The sequence below is a fragment of the Schistocerca gregaria genome, chromosome 9 (genome assembly GCF_023897955.1).
Source record: "Schistocerca gregaria isolate iqSchGreg1 chromosome 9, iqSchGreg1.2, whole genome shotgun sequence".
In the NCBI taxonomy this organism is placed as follows: Eukaryota; Metazoa; Arthropoda; class Insecta; order Orthoptera; family Acrididae; genus Schistocerca; species Schistocerca gregaria.
Window position 1 is genome coordinate 166,691,191 of NC_064928.1, and position 27,342 is coordinate 166,718,532.

Consider the following 27,342-nt stretch of genomic DNA (forward strand, 5'->3'; position numbering starts at 1 on the left):
CTTATGTCGTAAATATACTCTCCTGGAAATTGAAATAAGAACACCGTGAATTCATTGTCCCAGGAAGGGGAACATTATTGACACATTCCTGGGGTCAGATGCATCACATGATCACACTGACAGAACCACAGGCACATAGACACAGGCAACAGAGCATGCACAATGTCGGCACTAGTACAGTGTATATCCACCTTTCGCAGCAATACAGGCTGCTATTCTCCCATGGAGACGATCGTAGAGATGCTGGATGTAGTCCTATGGAACGGCTTGCCATGCCATTTCCACCTGGCGCCTCAGTTGGACCAGCGTTCGTGCTGGACGTGCAGACCGCGTGAGACGACGCTTCATCCAGTCCCAAACATGCTCAATGGGGGACAGATCCGGAGATCTTGCTGGCCAGGGTAGTTGACTTACACCTTCTAGAGCACGTTGGCTGGCACGGGATACATGCGGACGTGCATTGTCCTGTTGGAACAGCAAGTTCCCTTGCCGGTCTAGGAATGGTAGAACGATGGGTTCGATGACGGTTTGGATGTACCGTGCACTATTCAGTGTCCCCTCGACGATCACCAGAGGTGTACGGCCAGTGTAGGAGATCGCTCCCCACACCATGATGCCGGGTGTTAGCCCTGTGTGCCTCGGTCGTATGCTCACCTACACGGCGCCATTCACGCCTGTCGCGACACCACTGGAGGCGGGCTGCACGATGTTGGGGCGTAAGCGGAAGACGGCCTAACGGTGTGCGGGACCGTAGCCCAGCTTCATCGAGACGGTTGCGAATGGTCCTCGCCGATACCCCAGGAGCAACACTGTCCCTAATTTGCTGGGAAGTGGCGGTGCGGTCCCCTACGGCACTGCGTAGGATCCTACGGTCTTGGCGTGCATCCGTGCGTCGCTGCGGTTCGGTCCCAGGTCGACGGGCACGTGCACCTTCCGCCGACCACTGGCGACAACATCGATGTACTGTGGAGACCTCACTCCCCACGTGTTGAGCAATTCGGCGGTACGTCCACCCAGCCTCCCGCATGCCCACTATACGCCCTCGCTCAAAGTCCGTCAACTGCACATACGGTTCACGTCCACGCTGTCGCGGCATGCTACCAGTGTTAAAGACTGCGATGGAGCTCCGTATGCCACGGCAAACTGGCTGACACTGATGGCGGCGGTGCACAAATGCTGCGCAGCTAGCGCCATTCGAAGGCCTACACCGCGGTTCCTGGTGTGTCCGCTGTGCCGTGCGTGTGATCATTGCTTGTACAGCCCTGTCGCAGTGTCCGGAGCAAGTATGGTGGGTCTGACACACCGGTGTCAATGTGTTCTTTTTTCCATTTCCAGGAGTGTAGATCAAGAACAATAGAGGGCCTACAACACTTCCTTGGGGAACGCCGGATATTACTTCTGTTTCACTCGATGAATTTCCGTCTATTGCTACGAACTGTGACCATTCTCACAGGAAATCACGAATCTAGTCGCACAACTGAGGCGGTACTCCGTAGGCACGCAGTTTGATTAGAAGACGCTTGTGAGGAACTGTGTCGAAAGCCTTCTGGAAATCTAAAAATATGGAATCAATTTGACATCCCCTGTCGATACCACTTATTACTTCACGTGTATAAAAAGCTAGTTGTGTTTCACAAGACCGGTATTTTCTGAAACCGTGATATGTGTCAATAAATCGTTTCCTTCGAGGTACTTCATAATGTTCGAATACAGTATATGTTTCAAATCCACACTGCAAATCGAAGTTCGTTATATAGGCTTGTAATTCAGCGGATTACTCCTACTTCCCTTTTTGGGTATTGGTGTGACTTGAGCAATTTTCCAGTCTTTAGGTAGGGATCTTTCTGTGAGCGAGTAGTTGTATATAATGGCCAAATATGGAGTTATTGTATCAGTATACTGTGAGAGGAACCTGACTGGTATACAATCTGGGGCGGAGGCCTTGCCTTTATTAAGTGATTTGAGCTGCTTTGTTACACCGAGGATATCTACTTCCATGTTTCTTATCTTGGCAGTTGTTCTTGATAGGAATTCAGGAATATTTACTTCGTCTTCTTTGGTGAAGTACAGAGAAACAAATGATTACAATTTCAGAACATCTGGATGATTTATTCAAGAGAAACGGCTTCATTGATTGAGCAAGTCAAAGGGCTTCACAAATTGAGGAAGTGAATAACGCGCTGGTCCACCTCTGGCCCTTATGCAAGCAACTATTCAGCTTCCTATTCATTGACAGAATTATTGGATTTCCTCCTCAGGCATTTCGCGCCAAATTCTGTAATAATGGCGCATTAGATCGTCAAAATCCCGAGCTGGACAGAGCCCTGCCCGTAATGCTCCAAAGGTTCACAACTGTGGAGAGATCCGGCTACCTTTTTGACCAAGACAGGGTTTTGAAAGCATGGAGACAAACAGTAGAAACTTTCGCCGTGTGCGGGCGAGCGTTATCTTGCTGAAATGTAAGTACAGGACGGCTTGCCTTCAAGTGCAACAAAACGGCGCGAAGAATAATGTCGACGTACTGCAGTGCTGTGCCGGCCTGTGTGGCCAAGCGGTTCTAGGCGCTTCAGTCTGGAACCGCGCGACCGCTACGGTCGCAGGTTCGAATCCTGAATCGTGCTTGGGTATTTGATGTCCTTACGTTAGTAAGGTTTAAGTCCTTCTAAGTCTAGGGGATTCTGGAGAATGCCCTGAACACTTAGTTTAGAGATGTTGCTTTGAAACTTCCTGGCAGATTAAAACTGTGTGCCCGACCGAGACTCGAACTCGGAACCTTTGCCATTCGCGGGCAAGTGCTCTACCATCTGAGCTACCGAAGCACGACTCACGCCCAGTACACACAGCTTTACTTCTGCCAGTACCTCGTCTCCTACCTTTCAAACTTTACAGAAGCTCTCCTGCGACCATGGAGACATGGCTTAGCCACAGCCTGGGGGATGTTTCCAGAATGAGATTTTCACTCTGCAGCGGAGTGTGCGCTGAAATGAAACTTCTTGGCAGATTAAAACTGTGTGCCCGACCGAGTCTCGAACGCGGGACCTTCGCCTTTCACAGGCAAGTGCTCTACCATCTGAGCTACCGAAGCGCGACTCACTCCCGGTACTCACAGCTTTACTTCTGCCATTACCTCGTCTCCTACCTTCCAAACTTTACAGAAGCACTCCTGTGAACCTTGCAGAACTAGCATTTCTGAAAGAAAGGATATTGCGGAGACATGGCTTAGCCACAGCCTGGGGGATGTTTCGAGAATGAGATTTTCACTCTGCAGCGGAATGTGCGCTGAAATGAAACTTCCTGGCAGAATAAAACTGTGAGCCCGACCGAGACTCGAACTCGGGACCTTTGCCTTTCGCAGGCAAGTGCTCTACCATCTAGGCTACCGAAGCACGACTCTCGCCCGGTACTCACAGCTTTACTTCTGCCAGTACCTCGTCTCCTACCTTCCAAACTTTACAGAAGCTCTCCTGCGAACCTTGCAGAACTAGCACTCCTGAAAGAAAGGATATTGCGGAGACATGGCTTAATTCGACTACGTTCCATTATCCTCGTTTTGCTTTTGTTGATGTTCATCTTATATACTCCTCTCAAGACATTGTCTATTCCATTCAACTGCCCTACCAGGTCCTTTGCTGTCTCTGACAGAATTACAGTGTTATCGGCGAACCTCAAAGCTTTTATTTCTTCTCCATTGATTTTAATACCGAATTTTTCTTTTGTTTCCTTTACTGCTTGCTCCATATACAGATTGAATAACATCGGGGTGAGGCTACAACCCTGTCTCACTCCCTTCCCAACCACTGCTTACCTTTCATGCCCCTCGACTCTTATAACTGCCACCTGGTTTCTGTACAAATTGTAAATAGCCTTTCACTCCCTGTACTTTACCCCTGCCACCTTTAGAATCTGAAAGAGAGTATTCTAGTCAACATTGTCAAAAGCTTTCTCTAAGTCTAGAAGTGCTAGAAACACAGGTTTGCCTTTCCTTAATCTTTCTCCTAAGATAAGTTGTAAGGTCAGTATTGCCTCACGTCTTCCAGTATTTCTACGGAAACCAAACTGATCTTCCCCGAGGTCGGCTTCTACTAGTTTTTCCATTCGTCTGTAAAGAATTCGTGTTAGCATTTTGCAGCTATGGCTTATTAAACTGATTGTTCGGTAATTTTCACATCTGTCAACACCTGCTTTCTTTGGGATTGGTAAGAAACCGAAAATGGGTTAATTCATAAACCGGGTATTATAAGCGGTTTTGAAGGCCAGGTGAAAGTGTAGATGAAACAAAGCGGTACAGTTGAAAACCGGCTGTTGCAGCGACGCCGGCCGCCGGCCGAAGGTGTTGCTCGCCGGCCGCTGGGTGATGGCTCGACGCCGCACCGTGCTCTGCGCATGCGTCTGCCTGGCGGCGCTGGGCGTCGCGGCGCTGGCGTCGGGCGCGCTGCTGGCCGCGCTGCTGGGCCCGCCCCCGACGCCGCCCCCGCGGCCGCCTCCGCCGCCGCCTCCGCGTCTGCCGCCTCCGCCGCCCCCCGGGCTCCACGACGACCTCGTGCTGGAGCGCGCCAGGCCGCCTCTGCGTCCGCAGGTACGGCCCGGCCCGGCGACCGCCGCCCCCTCACTCGCTGCCCTCTCCACTTCCTGTTCCACTACTCGAACTGTTACAAATCTATGCCAAATACACCGACGGGAGAAAATCCCAACACCAAGATATACACTACTGGCCATAAAAATTGCTACACCAACAAGAAATGCAAATGATAAACGGGCATTCATTGGACAAATATATCATACTAGAACTGACATTGATTACATTTTCACGCAATTTGGGTTCATAGATGCTGAGAAATCAGTACCCAGAACAACCACTTCTGGGCGTAATAACGGCTTTGATACGCCTGGGCATTGAGTCAAACAGAGCTTGGATGGCGTGTACAGGTACAGCTGCCCATGCAGTTTCAACACCATATCACACTTCATCAAGAGTAGTGGCTGGCGTATTGCGACGAGCCAGTTGCTCGGCCACCACTGACGAGACGTTTTCAATTGGTGAGAGATCTGGAGAATGTGCTGCCCAGGGCAGCAGTCGAACATTTTCTGTATCCAAAAAGGCCCGTACAGGAGTTGCAACATGCGGACGTGCATTATCCTGCTGAAATGTAGGGTTTTGCAGGGATGGAAAGAAGGGTGGAGCCACGAGTCGCAACACATCTTAAATGTAACGTCCACTGTTCAAAGTGCCGTCACTGCGAACAACAGGCGACCGAGATGTGTAACCAATGGCACCCCATACCATCACGCCGGGTGACACGCCAGTATGGCGATGACGAATACACGCTTCCAGTGTGCGTTCACCGCGATGTCGCCAAACACGGATGCGACCATCATGATGCTGTAAACAGAACCTGTATTTATCCGAAAAAATGTCGCCATTCGTGCACGCAGGTTCATCGTTGAGTATACCATCGCAGGCGCTCCTGTCTGTGATACAGTGGCAACGGTAACCGGAGCCATGGTCTCCGAGCTGATAGTCCATGCTGCTGCAAACCTCGTCGAACTGTTCATGCAGATGGTTGTTGTCTTGCAAACGCCCCCATCTGTTGACTCAGGGATCGAGACGTGGCTACACGATCCATTACAGCCATTACATAAGATGCCTATCATCTTGACTACTAGTGATATGAGGCCGTTGGGATCCAGCACGGCGTTCCGTATTACCCTCCTGAACCCACGGATTCCATATTCGGCTAACAGTCATTGGATCTCGACCGACTCGAGCAGCAATGTTGCGATATGATAAACCGCAATCGGAATATCCTACAATCCGATCCTTATCAATGTCGGAAACGTGATGCTACGCATTTCCCCTCCGTACACGAAGCATCACAACAACGTTTCACCAGGCAACGCCGGTCTAATGCTATTTGTGTATGAGAAATCGGTTGTAAACTTTCCTCGTGTCAGCACGTTGTAGGTGTCGCCACCGGCGCCAACCTTGTGGGAATGCTCTGAAAAGCTAATAATTTGTATATTAAAGAATCTTCTTCCCGTCGGATAAATTTCGCGTCTGTAGCACGTCATCTTCGTGGTGTAGCAATTTTAATGGCCAGTAGTGTAGTTAATATAGAGTAATGAAATTTCTGGAATACATTTGTCTAGGAAACATTTCAAGATCACAGGATAATGTAAGCTCGAGAGTAGTCATTCCTAATGTCAAATGCTGGTACACTAATAACCGCTGTAAGTGCCAGAATGCTGAATGCAAGCACGCAGACGGGTATGCATTTTGTTGTACAGGCGCCGCATGTCAGTTTCGAGGATGCAGTTCCACGCAGCTGATCGGTCCACACGGTGACGGTTAATGCTGTTCCTGCACACGCTCGAGTTGTCGTTTGTTTTGTTTTGTTTTGCTTTGCTTTAGGGCACAAAAAACAGCTGGGGTCGTACGCGCCCGGGTCAACACTAGAGAAAACGAACACAGAATGGAGTCAACCAACTATGCGTCAGTCCCAATGGACACAATTGGAGACGGCTAAAAATAAGCACGTGGAAAAAGTACTAAAAAAGCACCATACTGTATTGGAGGTCGAAAACTAAAAATTCGATGCCCTTCGCCGTATTGCTGCGGCGGATAAAAAGTAAATTACGATTAAAAAAAATGTTCAGATGGCTCTGAGGACTATGGGACATAACATCTGTGGTCATCAGTCCCCTAGAACAGAGCTACTTAAACCTAACTAACCTCAGGACATCACACACATCCATACCCGAGGCAGGATTCGAACCTGCAACCGTAGCAGTCACGAGGTTCCGGACTGAGCGCCTTAACAGCGAGACCACCGCGGCCGGCAAATTGCGGTCGAGAGCCCGCGCGTCATTCACTAAAACGGCTGATAAATCATGCGGCAAAGCTAAGCTGGAACGTAAATGGTTAGAAAAATGGCATTCCAGGAGGAAGTGGCGGCCAGTTAAAATTTATGCGCAAGGTGGACAAAGTGGTGGAGTAGAGCCACAGAGCAAATGACAACGGCTAAAAAGGCAGTGCCCCTTCCCGGCGGGAAGGCCGAGAGGAGGTAGTCCAAGGCGCTGGGAGAGGCTTATTCCCGCGAAGGGAGGACCATTGGCGATGCCAAAGGGACACCACCTCCTGACAGACGGCAACGCAGAGATCATCGGAGGAAATATAGGTACTCATGGGCTGAGGTAGGAGGACTGCAGCCTTGGCAGTAGCGTCAGCAGCCTCGTTTTCTGGCAGACCGACATGAGCAGGAGCCCACAGAAACATCACACTGGCTCCACCAACAGCGCGCAAGTGACAATTCTCCTGAACCTGCTGCACTAAGGGGTGGGCAGTGTACAGCACACAGAGACTTTGGAAGGCGCTGAATGAGCAGGGGACACAATTGGAAAGGCTGTGTCGCTGGATGTACTCTGTGGCCTCATACAAGGCGAAAAGCTCGGTTGTAAATACAGAGGAATGTGCTGGAAGCCGATATCGAAAGACACGGGTCGCAATGACGAAGGCACATCCAACCCCACGGTCTGTCCGAGAGCCATCAGTGTATACACAAGTTCCACGCGAAGGTCGTGAAACTGTAGGCGATAGATCGAGGCTGGAGTAGCGTCCTTAGGAAGCGAATGAAGGCCAAGGTTAACATGGGCCGCTTCACGAAGCCAAGGTAGTGAAGGGTTCACACCGACTGGGAAAGTTGCAGGTAGTGTGGAGTTACGCGGCCGTACTAAATGGCGAAAGCGGACTCCAGGAGGTAACAGAGAAGAGGGCTCGAGCACCATACTGACGGTCAAAGGAATCATCAAAGAGGCATAGGACGTGTGACCATGCGTGGCAGACAAACGGCATGCATACCTACTGAGGAGAAGGTCATGACGGTAGTACAGTGGTAGCTTCAGCATACGGCAGCTTCAGCATACAGACTCTCAGCTAGCCTGGTGTAGAAGGTGCCAGTGGCCAAACGGATGATACGATGGTGGATAGTGTAGCGGCGGCGTAAGACGGATGGGCGTGCAGAAGCATAAACAAAGCACCAGTATCGAGTTTCAAAATGACGAGGAACCAGTGCAAACAGAGGAAAGTTGTTGGATCGACACCCCAGGAAGTACCAGTGAGGACACGTAGTAGACTGAGGGACCACGTACAGCGGGCTGCCAGGTAAGACACATGGGAGAGCCAAGAGAATTTCCTATCGAACATGAGCCCCAGAAAAGTCGTAGTTTCAACTAACGGAAGGGCAACAGGCCCAAGATGTACACTGGTGGGATAATGTACGTATATGCTCCACTGGAGACAGATGTGTTGATCGAGCAGGCTACGGCAACACACTCGGTAGAGCGTGTTGGATTTCAACAGTGGTATGTCGGCGAGTGTTAAACTGTTGCAAAACACCTCCTGGACAGCTGTTCAAGATTGGCAGCACAACAAATTGAGTCACGAGACTCACGTGCAAAGTTGCAGTCAAAGTGCACGGGATAACCAGAGAGCTCCTACTGTCGTAAGCACCCTAGACTAGCTTCAGCTGTACCGTAGGTCCAGTTCCTATAGCACGCACAGTTTGGTTGCATGCCTTCAACTGGTCTCCTTCTAACCAAGACGCTACGTTCACTGGGACCGAAGCGGTACGAGCTTTCGTCAGAAAACACTACAGACCTGCAACCGCGCCCTCCAATGAGCTCTCGTTTGTCGTCGCCGAAGTCATAAATGGCGGTGGTTTGGGACCAGTTGAATACACACTACAGGGCGTCCAGTTAGGAGCTATCCTTGAAGTGACAAATTTGTAACAGTTCCTTCTGTCAAGGTGGTGCCAACTGCTGCCCAAATTGCTACTGCAGAAGCAGGATGAAGCACCAGAGTCATACACCGATCATGATGGTCTTCCATGTCGTTAGTGCAGCGTACCCGTCTGGAGTCTGTTCTTCTTTTAACTGGACATTCCCATGAGCACTTGTGTACAGTAGCTTTATTCCTGCTAAATCTTTCTGCAGTAACACGAAAGGAACGTCCAGCTATTACACAACCTATTTCAAACTGAGCGAGGTGTTCATAATGGCGTCTTTGTCCCCTTAAAGGCATTGATGACCAACATGAGCTCACCACATTCAATGTTAGAGGCAAATAACGCTCATGAACATTACAATGCGCATTTAAGCCAAACATCGTGCGCAAAATCACAGTGGCTCTATTAACGACACTCTTACGCGACTGGCGAGAGAGTTGGGTAGACATCGGCCTTCGGATGTAGAAACACGCCTACAAACTTCCGTTTACGTCGCACAACTCCTCCTTGTTATTGCCATTTTTTTGGCAGTGTTATTCCACGTTCCAGTCGAAGCAAAACGCTGACAATAATAATTAACGCGACGCTACGAACCACAAATTATACTGCAGCACTTTATGTCGAATGTACGTTATCAAATGTTTCTCACGTATTACATATTCAAATTTAAATTTCACTTTACGGGTATTGTTTTCCTCAGAAGTGCTCAAACACTCAAAATTCTTATCTTGATTGCTGTCACCTACTCTGTATCCAGTTTTAGTTAGTCACTTCCAAATTATTTCCCGCCAGAAGATCCAGTCATATTCACTGACTACTGGTGAATAAAATACCACCGTAAGAGCATTAGTTTCCACATACACCAGAAAAAGTTTTGCATGACCCCATTTCCGCCCTTTTTATTGCTTATGAAAACCACACATTGCATGTTGTACCGCCATACAGCGACACCTTCACAGGTGGTGGTCCAGACTGCTGTAAACTCAGGTACGTCTAATACCCAGTAGCACGTAATCCTGCATTGATGCATGCCTGTATTCGTCGTGGCATACTATCCACAAGTTCATCCAGGCACTGTTGTTCCAGATTGTCCCACTCCTCAACGGCGATTCGGAGTAGATCCCTCAGAGTGGTTGGTCGGCTACGTCGTCGGTAAACAGCCCTTTTCAATCTATCCCAGGCATGTTCGATAGGGTTCATGTCTGGAGAACATGCTGGCCACTCTAGTCGAGCGATGTCGTTATTCTGAAGGAAGTCATTCACAAGATGTGCACGAAGGCGGTGCGATTTGTCATCCATGATGTCGAATGCCTCGCCAACATGCCGCCGATATGGTTGCACTATCGGTCGGAGGATGGCATTCACGTATCTTACAGCCGTTACGGCGCCATCCAGGACCACCAGCGGCGTACGTCGGCCCCACATAATGCCACCCCAAAACAGCAGGGAACCTCCACCTTGCTGCACTAGCTAGACAGTGTGTCTAAGGTGTTCAGCCTGACCGGGTTGCCTACAAACACGTCGCCGACGACTGTCTGGTTGAAGGCATATGCGACACTCATCCGTGAAGAGAACGTGATGGCAATCCTGAGCGGCCCATATCGCATATTGTTGGGCGCATCTGCAACGTGCTCTATGGTGTCGTGGTTATAAGCTTGGACCTCGACATGGACGTCGGGAGTGAAGTTGCGCATCATGCAGCCTATTTGTGTCATCGTTTGAGTCGTAACACGACGACCTGTGGCTGCACGAAAAGCATTCTTCAACATGGTGGCGTTGCTGTCAGGGTTCCTCCGAGCCATAACCCGTAAGCAGCGGTCATCCACTGCTGTAGTAGCCCTTGGGCGGCCTGACCGAGGCATGTCATCGATAGTTCCCATCTCTCTGTCTCTCCTCGATGTCCGAACAACATCGATTTAGTTCACTTCGAGACACTTGGACACTACCCTTGCTGAGAGCCCTTCCTAGCACAAAGTGACAATGTGAATGCGATCGAACCGCGATATTGATATTCTACGCATGGTTGAGCTACAGACAACACGAGCCGTGTACCTCCTTCTTGGTGACATGACTGGAACTGGTAGGCTGTCGGAACCCCTCCGTCTAATAGCCGCTGCTTATGCATGGTTGTTTACATCTTTGGGTGGTTTTAGTGACATCTCTGAATAGTCAAAGGGACTGTGTCTGTGATGCAATATCCACAGCCAACGTCTGTCTTCCGGAGTTCTTGGAACCGGGGTGATGCAAAACGTTTTTGCTATATGTATATTTTGTAACGTTTCCCCACTGTTAAATATATCTGATATTATGAATTAATTATATTTTAAAAAAATAAGTGAATAAAATCACACGTATGAACCAAATAATTACAAAGCAGTCGGTCAAGAACTTTCGGTGATTAACTATTTTGAACAAAGCAACATTAACCTTTTTATATCGTTTCCCCTGTCATTACATATATATTAAATGTAAACCAGGTGGCGTTCCTGTAGGTATGTATAACAGTTGAGTATTCGAATACAAAGTTGCGTCAAAATTTGAAAGCAAGCAAGGAAGAATTTTCGGAGATACGTGATTTTGAAGAACCGATCATATAGGTTTGTACTTATACAGAAAATGTAGCTCGTCATTTTTTCTGTTTCCATCTTTCCCTTGGTTACGAGTTAACGGTGCTGGAAATCGTAAGTAACACCGGACGATATGTTGACATTACAAAATATATGTAACATAGCAGCATATTATAGCTACCACATAATACGTTTATTGTATGTATAAAAAAGGAAACATGTATTACAGGCCACTGACGATACTTCCCATATAAAAGAAGCGAAGTGCGTGCTGGAATAAACAACCTGGCCGGCCGAAGTGGCCGTGCGGTTCTAGACGCTGCAGTCTGGAATCGCGAGAACGCTACGGTGGCAGGTTCGAATCCTGCCTCGGGCAGGGTTAGTTACGTTTAACTAGTTCTAAGTTCTAGGGGACTAATGACCTCCGAAGTTGAGTCAAAAATGGTTCAAATGGCTCTGAGAACTTAACACCTATGGTCATCAGTCCCCTAGAACTTAGAACTACTTAAACCTAACTAACCTAAGGACATCACAGAACATCCAGTCATCATGGAAGTTGAGTCCCATAGTGCTCAGAGTCATTTGAACCATTAAACAACCTGCCCTCAGTTAGTTGCACAGATGCTATATACCTCTAGGAAAGAAAATGTAGGTGTTCCGAACCACGAATCTTAAGTTTTTCACCGGTTGCTTTGGAATTTTGACACAACGTTCCATCAGTATCCGCACGTGCTTTTATTTACCAATTTTTTAAATATGTATACTGCACAAATTTACATAAATCTGATAATAGGCAAATGTTGTTACAGAAAATCTGGAAGTTGCGTATACATATATTACAGGCTATATTTTAAACGCCGAATTAGAATGCAATGTGTGTTTTAAAGCAGTCGATCAATAACTTTCGGTGATACACAGTTCTGAGGAGACAAACGTTTACGTTTTACTTACGTAACTTGCACAACATTACAGTTTCACTGTACCGCAGTATCTGTTCGCCTACCGTAGCCGAGTGGACAGTTCTCTGGCTTCTCATGCCGGGGGGCCAAGGTTCGATTCCCGGCTGGGTTGGAGATATTCTCCGCTCAGGGACTGGGTGTTTGTGTCGTCTTGATCATCCTTATTTCATCCTCATCGACGCGTAAGTCACGGAAGTGGCGATCAGGTGTACCCGCCGGGAGGCTCTCGCCACACGACATTTCATTTCATTTCACCGCCTTATCTGGCTGCACGAAAGGCATTATTAATCACGGTTTCGTTGCTGTCAGAGTTCCTCGGAGCCGCAACCCGTAGACAGATGTCATCCATTGAGGTAGCAGCCCTTGCCTGACCGAGGCATGTCATCGACAGTTCCTGTCTCTCTGTATCTCCTCCATGTTCGAACAACATCGCTTTGGTTCACTCCGAGACGCCTCGACACTTCCCTTGTTGAGAGCTCTTCCTGTCGCAAAGTCGGACGCGATCGAACCGCGGTATTAACGTTCTAGGCGTGGTTGAACATCATCTTTGCGACCTAACAGACGTTACCATAGGGACGGTTAGCAAAAGACATTACTGAGACTCCGAGGTGGGAGGTGACCTTTTCGTGGCAAGTAGTCTCACCCAGTGAGTTAACCGAGGCCTCGCGGCTTCATTTCTGTCACTCGCGTCTGTCCATCCATTTCAGACTTGACTGAGTTGTGCTATCTACGTTGTGTGACGAGTAGAGTAACGCTTCACGGAAGCCCTCCAGGCAGACGCGACGCTGAGCCCTGACTGCCGCAGGGCTCGGGCCGGCTGGAGCGCGTGCTGCACCTGGACCTGAAGGGCGCGCCGCCGCTGGCGCCCTTCCTGCGGGCGACGCTGGCGCTGGCGGCCGACGCCGGCGCCACGGCGCTGCTCGTCGAGTACGAGGACGCCTTCCCCTACTGGGGGGAGCTCGCCAACCTGTCTGCGCACGATGCCTACTCCGTCCAGCAGGTGAGCCTCACACCTACCACCAGTTCACTGTCCGACAGCTGAGTGCGTACGCAACGCTGCCCGCGTAGGTGTTAATTCCAGTCCTCAATTAGTAAACCTCCTTTTCCCACCTATCTGTCTGTCAATCTGCTCCTTTACCTCACTATCCAACTCATGTTCCCATTTGTCTCTGTCCAACTGCTCCCCTCCTCACGGTCCATCTGCTCCTTCCCCGATCCTCCGTTTCCTTCTTCCCTCTCCAAATCTCATTCTCACCTTCTGTCAACTCCTCACCTCTTCTAAGTACACTACTGGCCATTGCAATTGTTACACCAAGAAGAAATGCAGATGATAAACGGGTATTCATTGGACAAATATATTGTACTAGAACTGACATGTTATTAGATTTCCACGCAATTAGGGTGCATAGATCCTGAGAAATAAGTACCCAGAACAACCACCTCTGACCGGAATAACGGCCTTGATACGCCTGGGCATTGAGTCAAACAGAAGTTGGATGCCGTGTACAGTTACAGCTGCCCATGCAGCTTCAACACGATACCGCAGTTCATCAAGAGTAGTGACTGGCGTATTGTGACGAGCCAGTTGCTCGCCCAGACGTTTTCAATTGGTGAGAGATCTGGAGAATGTGCTGGACAGGGCAGCCGTCGAACATTTTCTGTATCCAGAAAGACCCGTACAGGACCTGCAACATGCGGTCGTGCATTATCCTGCTGAAATGTAGGCTTTCGCAGGGATCGAATGAAGGGTAGAGCCACGGGTCGTAACACACGCGAAATGTAACGTCCACAGTTCAAAGTGCCGTCAATGCGAACAAGAGGTGACCGAGACGTGTAACCAATGGCACACCAGACCATCACGCCGGGTGATACCCCAGTATGGCGGTGACAAATACACGCTTCCAACGTGCGTTCATCGCGATGTCGCGAATCACGGATGCGATCATCATGATGCTGTAAACAGAACCTGGATTCATCCGAAAAAGTGACGTTTTGCCATTGGTGCACCCAGGTTCGTCGCTGAGTACACCATCGCAGGCGCTCCTGTCTGTGATGCAGCGTCAAGGGTAACCGCAACCATGGTCTCCGAGCTGATAGTCCATGCTGCTGCAAACGTCGTCGAATTCTTCGTGTAAATGTTGTTGTCTTGCAAACGTTGACTCAGGGCTCGAGACGTGGCTGCACGATCCGTTACAGCCATGCGGATAAGATGCCTGTCATCTCGACTGCTAGTGATATGAGGCCGTTGGGGTCGAGCACGACGTTACTTATTACCCTCATGAACCCACAGATTCCATATTATGCTAACACTCATTGCATATCGACCAACGCGAGTAGCAGTGTCGCGATACGATAAAACGCAATCGCGATAGGCTAGAATCCGACCTCCTTATACGAGGGATCACAGCAACGTTTCACCAGACAACGCCTGTCAGCTGCTGTTTGTGTATGAGAAATCGGTTGGAAACTCCCTCATGTCAGCACGTTGTAGGTGTCGCCACCGGCGCCAATCTTGTGTGAATGCTCTGAAAAGCTAATCATTTGCATACCACAGCATGTTCTTCCTGTCGGTTAAATTTCGCGTCTGTAGCACGTTATCTTCGTGGTGTAGGAACTTTAATGGCCAGTAGTGTAGTAAGGAGGCAATTCCAAAACAATCGCAAGACAAGTTTTACGCGTTTGTTACCTGGCTTACGTATCTGTGTGCAGGGAAAAGACGTTAGAATTCATAGTGGTCAAGTGATTAGCGTTCGAGCGTCGTAAGAGGGCTTTGGTTCGACTGCCGCTCAATCTTAACTATTGCTCTTTTTTGTCATCATCACTGTTCATCATCACTGTTCACACTATTTACTCTATACGACATTTGAGAAGTAATATAATGGGGAAAAAACCAGGTATATTTGTATAAAGTTTCAATTTATGTGTTCCATGTCTATAAGACAAATACCATCATGCGACAAGTGATGTCGACACCTCATCCGACGAGTAATTGTACGTTAGTCGTGGGCTGTGGCACACTGTGAATTGCTATATTACTGACTGCAAATAACGTCAGTCGCATCATTATTAATCGAGATTTGACTTGTGCTATCCAACCTTGTCTTTCCTTTCTGAAAATTTAATTAGAAATAGTAAATACCCAAATAATATACAAAATTCACTACAACTTCATGAAAATGTATGTGCTTTCTTTTCCATTATATTACATCTAAAGTGTCATATAACTTAAAATAACATACATTTAGATTCAAAAGTTAGTGTGAACGCGATTCGAACCGCCGACTCACCCAGTACTGCGTTGGAAATTGCATACGCTAACCATTTGACCACAGTGACTTATTGTAGTTGGTACCTTCGCACAGATACATCAGTGACATAATAGAAACGTAAAACTTCTCTTGTGATTTTTCTCGGAATTACTAGAGTACTGCACTTGAAACGCACCCTTAAAAAAATTAATGAATGACTGTGCTGAGAAACCTCTACGTTATTTGATTTTCAAACAGTTGAGCAGAACTGTACGTGCTCAGACATTTCTCTCTTTACTTATTCTGATCAACACTAATCTGACACACAATATTTTTAGCGCAACGCAATCTGACTTTCAAAAATTCCCAGAAAAGAATGGACCTGACTAACAATAACCTATACCTTTCTTGAATCACTTAACTGAGAAAAATCTTCATTACTCGAACTACTACAATACAGCGAGCACTTTAGCAAATGAAAGATTTTGATAGAGGACAAACAATGTATTTACCTTAATAGTGTTCAAAAGTCATTATATATATCAGTTCGTGATATATTACAATTTTACTCTTTCTGGCGCACACACGTCCAGATTGTCCGCTCTTAAAATTCTGCCATCTCTCTCCCCACATCCACCAGTGCTGGCGGCTCACCTCCAACTGCGCATCGCAACGCGCTGTTAACAACCAACTGCCCAATACTACAATAGCAAATTCCAACAATGCAAACCAGTCACAGACAGCACACAACACAGTCCGTGATTTTCATATAGAGCGCTACATGGCGTTAGCAACATAAAAACCCGAACAGCATACTTACACACTTTACTGCTTGCGCGGTGTATAAAGTCTGAAGTAAATCCGTCATCCCAACGTCGTGGCGTCCCCTCGTCAATCTCTCTGACTCTTCCTCCCCTCGTTACCTCTCCACGCTATAATCTCTACCCCAACAGGTGGTTGTTGGTTCTTACACCAGCAGTATACCTTTCGAGACAGCACACTTGGCGTGGCAAAAGTCATGCCACAGCGATTTGGGCGTATGTAGATGGCGGTAGTACTGCGTACAAAAAAAAAAAAAAAAAAAAAAAAAAAAACCAAACTCTGACCGAACAGGCCATGAAGCCCCCAACGGTACCGACCGGCCGCCGTGTCATCCTCGTCCTGCAGGCGTCACTGGATCCAGTTATGGACTTAGCGGACCGGAGCCGCTACTTCTCAATCAAGTAGCTCCTCAGGTTGCCTCACAAGGGCTGAGTGCACTCCTCTTGCCAACAACTCTCGGCAGACCGAATGGTCACCCATCCAAGTGCTAGACCAGCCCGACAGCGCTTAACTTCCGTGGTCTGACGGAACCGGTGTTACCACTGAGGCAAGGCCGCTGAGTATGCGTACACAAGGTATAAAAGGGCGTTGCATTTGGGCTCAGAGTATTCGCGTGAAAAGGTTTGCGACGTGATTATGGCCGCAAGACGGGAATTAACAAGCTTTGAACGCGGAATAGGAGCTAGACGCTTCCGACATTCTGTTTCAGAAATCGCTAGCAAATTCAATATTTCAAGAGCCAGAGTGTACCGAAAACACGAAATTTCAAGCATTACCTCTCACCATGGACAACGCAGTGGCTGAAGGCCTTCAGTTAATCACCCAGTACACCAGCGTTTGCGTATAGCCAATCAACACTGCGTGAAATAACCGTCAGGACAGTGCAGCGATATTTGGCGTTAATGGGCTGTGGAAGTAGACGACCGACGAAACCACCTTTGATAACAGCAGATCGTTTGCAGCGCCTCTCCTGGGCTCTTGACCATATCGGCTGGACCCTAGTCGACTGGGAAACCTTGGCCTCGTCAGATGAGAACGAATTTCAGTTGGTAAGAGCTCATGGTATGGATCGAGTGCGGCGCAGACCCCACGAATGCATGAACCCAAGTTGTCAACAGAGCACGCTTTGGCTCCATCGTGGTGTGGGCTTCCTTTACATGGAGCCTGTTCGGTCCTCTGGTCCAACTGAATCAATGATTGACTGGAAATAGCACGCTTTGGCTCCATCGTGGTGTGGGCTTCCTTTACATGGAGCCTGTTCGGTCCTCTGGTCCAACTGGACCAATGATTGACTGGAAATAGCACGCTTTGGCTCCATCGTGGTGTGGGCTTCCTTTACATGGAGCCTGTTCGGTCCTCTGGTCCAACTGAATCAATGATTGACTGGAAATAGCACGCTTTGGCTCCATCGTGGTGTGGGCTTCCTTTAAATGGAGCCTGTTCGGTCCTCTGGTCCAACTGAACTAATGATTGACTGGAAATAGCACGCTTTGGCTCCATCGTGGTGTGGGCTTCCTTTACATGGAGCCTGTTCGGTCCTCTGGTCCAACTGAACCAATGATTGACTGGAAATAGCACGCTTTGGCTCCATCGTGGTGTGGGCTTCCTTTACATGGAGCCTGTTCGGTCCTCTGGCCCAACTGAATCAATGATTGACTGGAAATAGCACGCTTTGGCTCCATCGTGGTGTGGGCTTCCTTTAAATGGAGCCTGTTCGGTCCTCTGGTCCAACTGAACTAATGATTGACTGGAAATAGCACGCTTTGGCTCCATCGTGGTGTGGGCTTCCTTTACATGGAGCCTGTTCGGTCCTCTGGCCCAACTGAATCAATGATTGACTGGAAATAGCACGCTTTGGCTCCATCGTGGTGTGGGCTTTCTTTACATGGAGCCTGTTCGGTCCTCTGGTCCAACTGAACCAATGATTGACTGGAAATAGCACGCTTTGGCTCCATCGTGGTGTGGGCTTCCTTTACATGGAGCCTGTTCGGTCCTCTGGTCCAACTGAACCAACGATTGACTGGAAATAGCACGCTTTGGCTCCATCGTGGTGTGGGCTTCCTTTACATGGAGCCTGTTCGGTCCTCTGGTCCAACTGAACCAATGATTGACTGGAAATGCTTATGTTCGGCTATCAGGAGACCATTTTTTAGCCATTCTTGGATGTCATATTCTCAAACAACGATGGAATTTCTATAGATGAAAATGCGCCATATCACTGGGCTACAGTTATTCGCGACTGATTTGAAAAATATTCTGGACATTTCGGGCGAACAATTTGGCCACCCACATCCTCCGACAGGACTCCCATCGAACATTTATGGGGCATAATCGAGAGGTTAATTCCTGCACAAAATCCTGCACCGGCAGCTCACTCGCAGTTATGGACTGCTACAGACCCAGCATTGCTCAGTATTTCTCAGTATTTCCCAACGACTTGTCGAGTCCATGCCACGTTGAGATGCTGCACCACGCAGGGCAAAAGGAGGTACGACACGATACTAGGAGGTGTTCCATGACTTTTGTCGTCTCAGTGTAAGCAGTAGGTGTTCCAACTTAGGCTGACATCGATCCAGGTCTTCATGAGGAGATGTTCGGCAGTGACTTGGCCCACTGAAGCACAGGTAACATATATTTGACACACATGCAATGGATTTCAACACTTTATCACTATCTCTAGCGAATTTCACGCTTCAGTTCCGTCTTTAAGAAGCTCAATGTTTATGATATCATGTCTCCTGAACTTGGTGTTGTACCAGGAAACAGTTTCGTAGGTACACCCAGCGGCGTAAGGCGACACTGTCTGCGAAATGTTTTACGAATACCGTTAGTAGTAAAGAAGTAATAAATTAAAATTTTATGCCTGATGCGGCAGTTTTACTGCATGATCAGCAAAAATGTGGTAAGCTATAAACCTTTTTTCTTTTCATCATTTTGTAGCGGTTGTCAACGAGAAAAACTTTCATAAAGAGTTGGGAGTATGTTTCAAGTTTGTTGGAAGTCTCTTAGTGCTCTTTTTCGCAATTATTGGATAAAAAAAACTCTCGATATTCGCCCATCGTGGGGTACACTCCCTTTTCGCCCCTACCCGACCTTTTTGATGGATAGGAGGCTCTCAGCCCCACAGCGATTTTTTCGAGACAGCAAGTGATTGGTTGAAAGCGGTCCAGTGGTTTCGCAGAAGATGTGGAACACACATACATACACAAATAAATATACACTGAAGCGCCAAAGAAACCGGTATATGCATGCGTATTCAAATACAGATATATGGAAACAGGCAGAATACGGAGTCGCGGTCGGCAACGCCTATATAACACAACAAGCGTATAGCGCGTTTTCAAGATCTAAGTGAGTCTGAACGTAGTGTTATAGACGTTGGACGAGCGATGGGATACAGCATCTCCGAGGTAGCGATCAATTGGAGATTTTCCCGTTCGACTATTTCACGAGTGTACCGTGGATATCGAGATTCCGGTGAAACATCAAATCTCCGACATCGATGGGGCCGGAAAAAGATCCTGGGACCAACGATGACTCAAGAGAATCGTTCAGCATGACAGAAGTGCAGCCCTTCCGCGAATTTCTACAGATTTGTACGCTGGACCATCAATAATTGTCATCGTGCGAACGATTCAACGAAGTATCACGATATGGGCTTTTGTGCACCCTTGATTACTGCACGACACAGAGATTTACGCCTCTCCTGGGTCCAACAACACCGACACTGGATTGTTGACGACTGGAAACATGCTGTCTGGTCGGACATTTTTCAAATTGTATCGAGCGGATGGACATGTACAGATATGGACACAGCCTCGTGAATCCGTGGACCCTGCAGGTTAGCAGGGAACTGTTCAAGCTGATTGAGGCTCTGTAGTCGTGTGGAGTGTGTGCAGTTCGAGTGATATGGGTGCCCTGATACGTCTAGATACCACTCTGACAGATTACACGTAGGTAAGCATCCTGTCTAATCACCTGCACCGGCCGCTGTGGCCGAGCGGTTCTACGCGCTTCAGTCCGGAACCGTGAGACTGCTACGGTCGCAGGTTCGAATCCTGCCTCGGGCATGGGTGTGTGTGATGTTTTTAGATTAGTTAGGTTTAAGGACTTGTAGGGGACTGATGACCTCAGATGTTAAGTCCCATACTGCTCAGAGCCATAATCACCTGCATTCATGCTGTCCATTGCGCATTCCGATAGACTTGGACAATTCCAGTAGGCAGTGCGACACCCCAAACGTCCAGAATGGCTAGGGTAGCTCCAGGAACATTCTTCTGAATTTAAACTTTCCTGATGGCCACCAAACTCACCAGATATGAACATTATTGAGCATATTTGGGATGGCTTGCAACGTGCTGTTCAGAAATCTTCACCGCCTCGTACTTTTACGGATTTATGGAGAGCGCTTCAGGATTCATGGTGTCAGTTCCCTCCAGCACTACTTCAGACAGTAGTCGAGTCCGTGCCACGTCGTGTTGCGGCACTTCTGCATGCTCGCGGGGCCCATTAACGATATTAGGCAGACGTACCAGTTTCTTTGGATCTTCAGTGTATATACGCATACATCCATTTTTATAATGTGTGTATATGTTTATGAAAATTATTTAAGGTCTACAACTTTGCCTCCACCGTTTCGCAATAGACGGCAGTAGTGGAAAAATAGTATTGCAAGTCGTTAGTCGTAAGTGTCATACAGTAAGCTTAGACATTTGAGAACATATAGACATCAAAATATCAGTCAATTTTTGATTGCATCATAAAGCTATTATCGACTGAATACGTCAACTTATTAACCCATTTCTCGTCATCTGTGGGTGGTTTTAATTTTATGCTCTGATATGAAGAAACCTGCGGCTGAGGCTCATAAAAAGCTGGGTAACACCTATGATGAGGCGCATGTTAGTGACAGAACTTCTCAGAAAATGGTTTCCGCGCTGCAAGAATGGTAATTTTGACGTTGAAGATTGACATGGTTGTGAAAGAGAGAAAGCTTTCGATGCTACTATAGCCGACGGGAACAATCACAGTTGGTGTGTTTGAGCCGAGCACCGAAAGACAAACGGCTACAGTACAGCGACAGACATTGAAAGGTGATTTTGCAGCATGAAGTGCTCGACCCCAAGTCGCAAAACCCGCCAAAATATACCTGCAAACGTAGAAATGGGAAGTTATACCCCACCCGCTGTATTCTCCGGACATTCCTCCCTCAAACTGCCACCTTTCTCTATCTATGACACACGACCTACTTGAGTAGCACTTGCGGTCATATGAACAAGTGCAAAACTAGATCGGTTAATGGTTCCCCTCAAAAGATGCCAAGTTTATACACTGCGCGATTCGTATGGTGCCCTAAAGCTAGGAGAAAGCAGTGGCCAACGATGGCCAATACTTTGAATCGTAAATTTTTTGTAAGTTTTTCACAATAAAGTGTCGAGCTCGAGATAAAAAAATACAGCACAAGTAAAGTTGTAGAGCTTGTATAGACCCGAAAGAAATGGTCGGAATCAGTTGAAAATGGGGGGACGTGTCGAACACTGTAACAATAATACGTGATTAAGACTGCAGACGGACGCCTTGTACGTAGGTCCACAGCTGTGGCCTTCTCCACAAATCACGGTGCCTAGAGTATCAGCAACCAAACTGACAGCCTGCAGCTGAAGGTTGCCCGCCTCGCAGGCACACCGAAACACTACACAACCGACAGGCAATATTGATGAACGGCCACAGCAACAACCACAACAACAACACCACAGCAAAGACACCAGCGGCCACCAGGGGCAACTACCAGCCCACATAAACATAAGGAAGAGGTCGCTGCAGATCCCAGAACTATTTTCACACGTCAAACCACATGACGGAAAATAGTTCCGAGGTACTCATCCGCCGAAGCGCTATAAAGGCCGGCGCTCGGCCGCACATCGGCAGTTCATCGACCGCCAGCAGACGTGGATAGTTGCCGCCCCGACAGCCCAGCTTGGATCTTCTTGCTGATCTCTGGATTAGGCTTGGTATATTGGAGAAGTCTGGCGGATTCTAGTAGGAAATTATTTCAGTTGTTTTCTATCTTATTCTTGTATGTAGTTGTGATTCGAAGATGGATCACTGTTTTGTGTTGGTGTTATACTTGGAGAATTTGTTTCGGTTAATTGAACAGTCCAATAAATTGTTTTCGGTCTTTGATCGTTAGTTTCTTCTGCTTACGCAGACATCACATCCGCCAGCGTTCTCTTGCCTGCCTGGATCCGTAATTGTAGTCGCTGCGGAGCCATCAAACGGAGCGGAAACGTGCCGGTAAGTGCAAGGACGCCCCGTCGGTCGACATCAGAGCGCTCCGTGTCAGCTTGCCCTTTAGTCAGAACAGGGCAGAGTGACCGGTTTCCTGGAAACATGTTTGTCGTATTATGGCATCGCGGCTCGTACGTGTCATGCTGCTGTGACATGCATGTGTGAAACGTGTGGATGGAAGAGGGTCGTGCACGCTTTAGAGCGGGTACTGGAGCACACAGTGTGACTACGGCGTTGGATAATAGCCATCTTGTCTGCGTAGGCGCAACGGACAGAACAGCTTGACACACAGTGTTGGAGCACTGTAACAGGTGTGGACATGGCTGCGTCGGCGGCTGGAGTTTGGAGGTCGGCTACTTAGGACAAGAATGGTGACATGTATCGTGCCTTTGCATCAGTTTCTACTGACTGGAAACCACCGATGCCTCAGGCTGCAGTGCACACGTGGATATTGTCACGGCTGTACTGAGTGGGAAAATGTAGTTTCTACAGATGAGTCAACCTCCAGCTTGTTCTACAACGATGGCCCTATAAGTGTTGGACGCCACTGTGGGGGGTGCAGTCGGGCAGAATACACTGTTGAGTGGCATGGTAGACAAACGCCAAGAGTGTCGATTGGGGTGCCATTGGCTGTAGCATGTGATGTCGTCTCCTATGTACTGTGACCAGTATAAACAGCAACAGCAAGATCAGGGAAGTTTTAGAACCGGACGCATTGCCCCTGTTACAGCCAACTACAAACATCGTATTTCAGGAGGACAGTGCTCAACCACATGTTGCGAAGAACGTGAGAGTCTTCCCTCCCAAGAACGACGGGCACCATGGCTTCCTTAGACTGCACGATCGCCAGACACGCCGCCCATCGAACGTGTCTGGTATATGGTTTGACGCCAACTTGCTAATTCTCGTTCTCGTGCAGCCATTGCCGATGCTTCGTTGACGCGCCTGCAAACCGCGTGTCATTGTGTTGCTCAGCAACAAATCCAAACCCTCGATGATCCCATGCCACGACGTCCAGAGGGTTCTGATGTGGCCCGCGGTGGCTTCAAACTGTACTGTATTCTCACGGTCAAATTGCATGAGCCGTTTTATAGTTCTAATTATTTGTTTTCCTTTGGCTAATCTACATGTACATGTATACTCTGCAAATCACATTTAAGTGCCTGGCAGGGCCACTATGTAATAAACTTCATTGTAATGGTATGTATTCTTCTTGGTGTTGCAGTTTTGACAAAAAGTACTGTAGATCTCCATACATAAAACGCAATGTACTGACTTGCTGACTGACTGATCATCGTCCGTCCCAAATTCCTGAGGACAAAAACTTGAAATTTGGAAGTGTGGATCTTATACAGCACGGATCGTTTAAAAAGGGATTTTTCGAAATTCCAATTCTAAGGGGTGAAATAGGGGTTGAAGTTTCTTCTTAATAATGTCGCTACTAAGACAATTTTGAAGCTAGACCTACGAAAATTGGTATTTGGTTTCTCGGCCAGATATAAAGAAATACGTGTTCAGAAATTTCGGAAATTTAATCCTGTGTGCGTAAAATAGTGGGTGAAAATTTTTTCAAAATAAATAATTGCTAAAGAATTACTAAAGCTTTTTTAAGGCTACAGCTGTGACAACTCCTAAAATAAAAAAATATGTTTTTCAGTGTTTCTGGAAATTCAACCCATAAGGGAGCCCAATACGGGATAAAAAATTTCAAGAAAATATTTCATTACATTAAAAAATTTAAAGGTAAATTTATGAAAATTGGTATTTCACTTCTTGGTTGGATATAAAGAAATATTTGTTAGGGGATAAAAGCTGCTGTCGAAATAAAAACATAGATGGCTCTGAGCACTATGGGACTTAACATCTTAGGTCATAAGTCCCCTAGAAGTTAGAACTACTTAAACGTAACTAACCTAAGGACATCACACACACCCATGCCCGACGCAGGATTCGAACCTGCGACCGTAGCAGTCCCGCGGTTCTGGACTGAAGCGCCAGAACCGCAGGGCCACCGCGGCCGGCGGACTCCATCTACCAGAATGGCTTTTTACTCAGGAACACGTTAGGAAAAGACCACGCTTACATGATCTCAATTTTTTTTACTCAGGAACACGTTAGGAAAAGACCACGCTTACATGATGTCAATTAGCGTGAGAAGCTAAGAAGGTGTTGCAATTTGCGAACATAAAAATATGATCAAATAGAAACAGAAAACGAAATCTGTATAGGCCATACGGTCTACGAGAGCAAGCAGCGGGCTAAGCCATGTCTCCGCTATATCCTTTCTTTCAGGAGTGCTAGTTCTGCAAGGTTCGCAGAAGAGCTTCTGTAAAGTTTGGAAGGTAGGAGACGAGATACTGGCAGAAGTAAAGCTGTGAGTACGGGGCGTGAGTCGTGCTTCGGTAGCTCAGATGGTAGAGCACTTGCCCGCGAAAGGCAAAGGTCCCGACTTCGAGTCTCGGTCGGTCACACAGTTTTAATCTGCCAGGAAGTTTCATATCAGCGCACACTCCGCTGCAGAGTGAAAGTCTCATTCTTGTGTGAATGCTCTGAAAAGCTTATCACTTGCATATCACAGCATCTTCTTCCTGTCGGTTAAATTTCGCGTCTGTAGCACGTCATCTTCGTGGTGTAGCAATTTTTATGGCCAATAGTGTATCACTGGGTGGCTACATGTGTATCTCTGCTTGCTCGTCACCAATTGGGTAGTGAACAACACCGACCATTTCTATCCTGTATCGTTAGTGGTGACAAGAAATGGTGTCTTCATACTATCATAAGGAAAAGAAAGGAATGGCTGAGCCCCAACAAAGCAGCAACGAACTTCACAAAGACATGCGAGCGTCCGCGAAAGATAATGTTACGCATCTGATGGAACAGCGACGGTATGGTGTACTAGGAAATCCTTTCCCAAGGTGAAAACATCACTGTTGACATTTATTGTCAACAACTGAGACGTCTTGCAGTCATAATTCAAGAACAACAGCCAGGAAGACTGCGTGAAGTGATACTCCACGATAACGGCCGCCCTCATTCTGCAAGACTGACAAAAAAACTGTTCGGATGTTGGGTTGGGAAGCCGTCCAGCACCCACCTTATTCACCTGATCTTGCGCCTTCAGATTTTCACCTTCTGGCAGAGAGACGTATACCGGTAGCGGTTGCAAGATCTGCAGCGATCTACCTAGGACTGTTCCTTTATGCCAGTAGGGCTATGTATCGATCCCCTTGCGGTGTGGCGCTCGGTCTTCGACCATCGGCATGCTTCTTCATAGCATTTTCACCTCCAGCGGCCCTTTCTAATCGCGAGATCTCACTTTTGGACACGCTCATTGCTGTGGTCACAATAGTCACATTTAGTCCGGCTCTGAACTGCCCAATTGATAGTTCACGATAGTAACATTCGAATGAATGTTGGCATACCACACGGAATGTCGCGCTAATCGGTTCTGTAGCAACCTCCGTCAGACACCGTACTGCATGAACTGTCGAAAGCATACAGAGAGTTCGTGCACAGGCTTCTACATTTCGTCGGTTGTTGAGATGCAGTTTACGGTTGTTACGTAGTAACTGGCATTTGTTCCGTAGCAGCTTGCAGTTGTTTCTTAGCAGTTGTCAAGCAGTGTAGAGTAGCAGCAACACCTGAGCTGGAATTAAATGTGCTAAAACTCGGAAATAACTAGGTAGGGGAAGCAAAGAGGGAAAGCAAGGTTGACATTGATGGAGCACATGGTATGGTGATAGGGGTATACAACTAGTCTAGATTTAGTGGACATACCAATAGACCGAGCGGTTCTAGGCGCTACAGTCTGGAATTGGCGCAATTGCTACGGTCGCAGGTTCGATTCCTGCTTCGGGCATGGATGTGTGTGATGTCCTTAGGTTAGTTAGGTTTAAGTAGTTCTTAGGGACTGATACCCTCAGAACTAAAGTCCCATAGTGGTCAGAGGCATTTGAACCATTTGACATAACAATAGAAAAAAATTGGCTCGCTTCGACATGAATAATAGAAAATGGTGACAAGAAGCGAGGAGAAGGAATTTCGGGGAAGGTAGTTGTTGACGAAGGGTCAGGTTCTTCTCAGTCATAAATGTGCAGGGTGTTAGGAAATTCCAGTTACAAACTTCTAGGACTTGTAGAGGGGAGTGAGTACATAATGTTCTCAATAGGAACGACGCTATAGAGAGTCAAAATCATAGGCGCTGATTCCTCATGACGGCGTTACAAACTTTCAAGGATGATGGAGATGGAGAAATGGAGAAATGTATCAATTTGATGTAAGGGTCCCTGGTTTGGAAACGAAAGAGCCGAAAGCTACACGCGAAAATCATTCTGATATATTGTAAGTAGCCTGTTTGGTTTTTTTTATTGGTAACGCCACATAGCGCTCTGTATGAAAAATCACTGGCTGTGCTGTGTGCAGTCAGTGGTTGGTTGGCATTGTTGTAATATTCGCCATTGTAGTGTTGGGCAGCTGGATGATAACAGCGCGTAGCATTGCGCAGTTGGAGGTGAGCCTCCAGCAGTGGTGGACGTGGGGAGAGAGATGGTGGAGTTTTGAAATTTGTAAGACTGGATGTCATGAACTGCTATATATATTTTGACTATTAAGGTAAATACATTGTTTGTTCTGTATCAAAATCTTTCATTTGCTAACTATGCCTATCAGTAGTTAGTGC

The 27,342-nt window shown here is 47.5% G+C and overlaps 1 protein-coding gene across 1 annotated transcript in view; it reads left to right on the forward strand.

Moving 5' to 3' along the window:
- LOC126292034 (hexosaminidase D-like) overlaps positions 1-27,342 on the forward strand; it is a 363,487-nt gene that overhangs the window by 222,363 nt on the left and 113,782 nt on the right. The window contains exons 3-4 of the mRNA XM_049985827.1: positions 4,309-4,576; positions 13,112-13,306. Of these exons, the coding sequence (XP_049841784.1) occupies positions 4,355-4,576; positions 13,112-13,306 (417 nt within the window). The 5' untranslated portion in view covers positions 4,309-4,354. The remainder of the gene's footprint in view (positions 1-4,308; positions 4,577-13,111; positions 13,307-27,342) is intronic.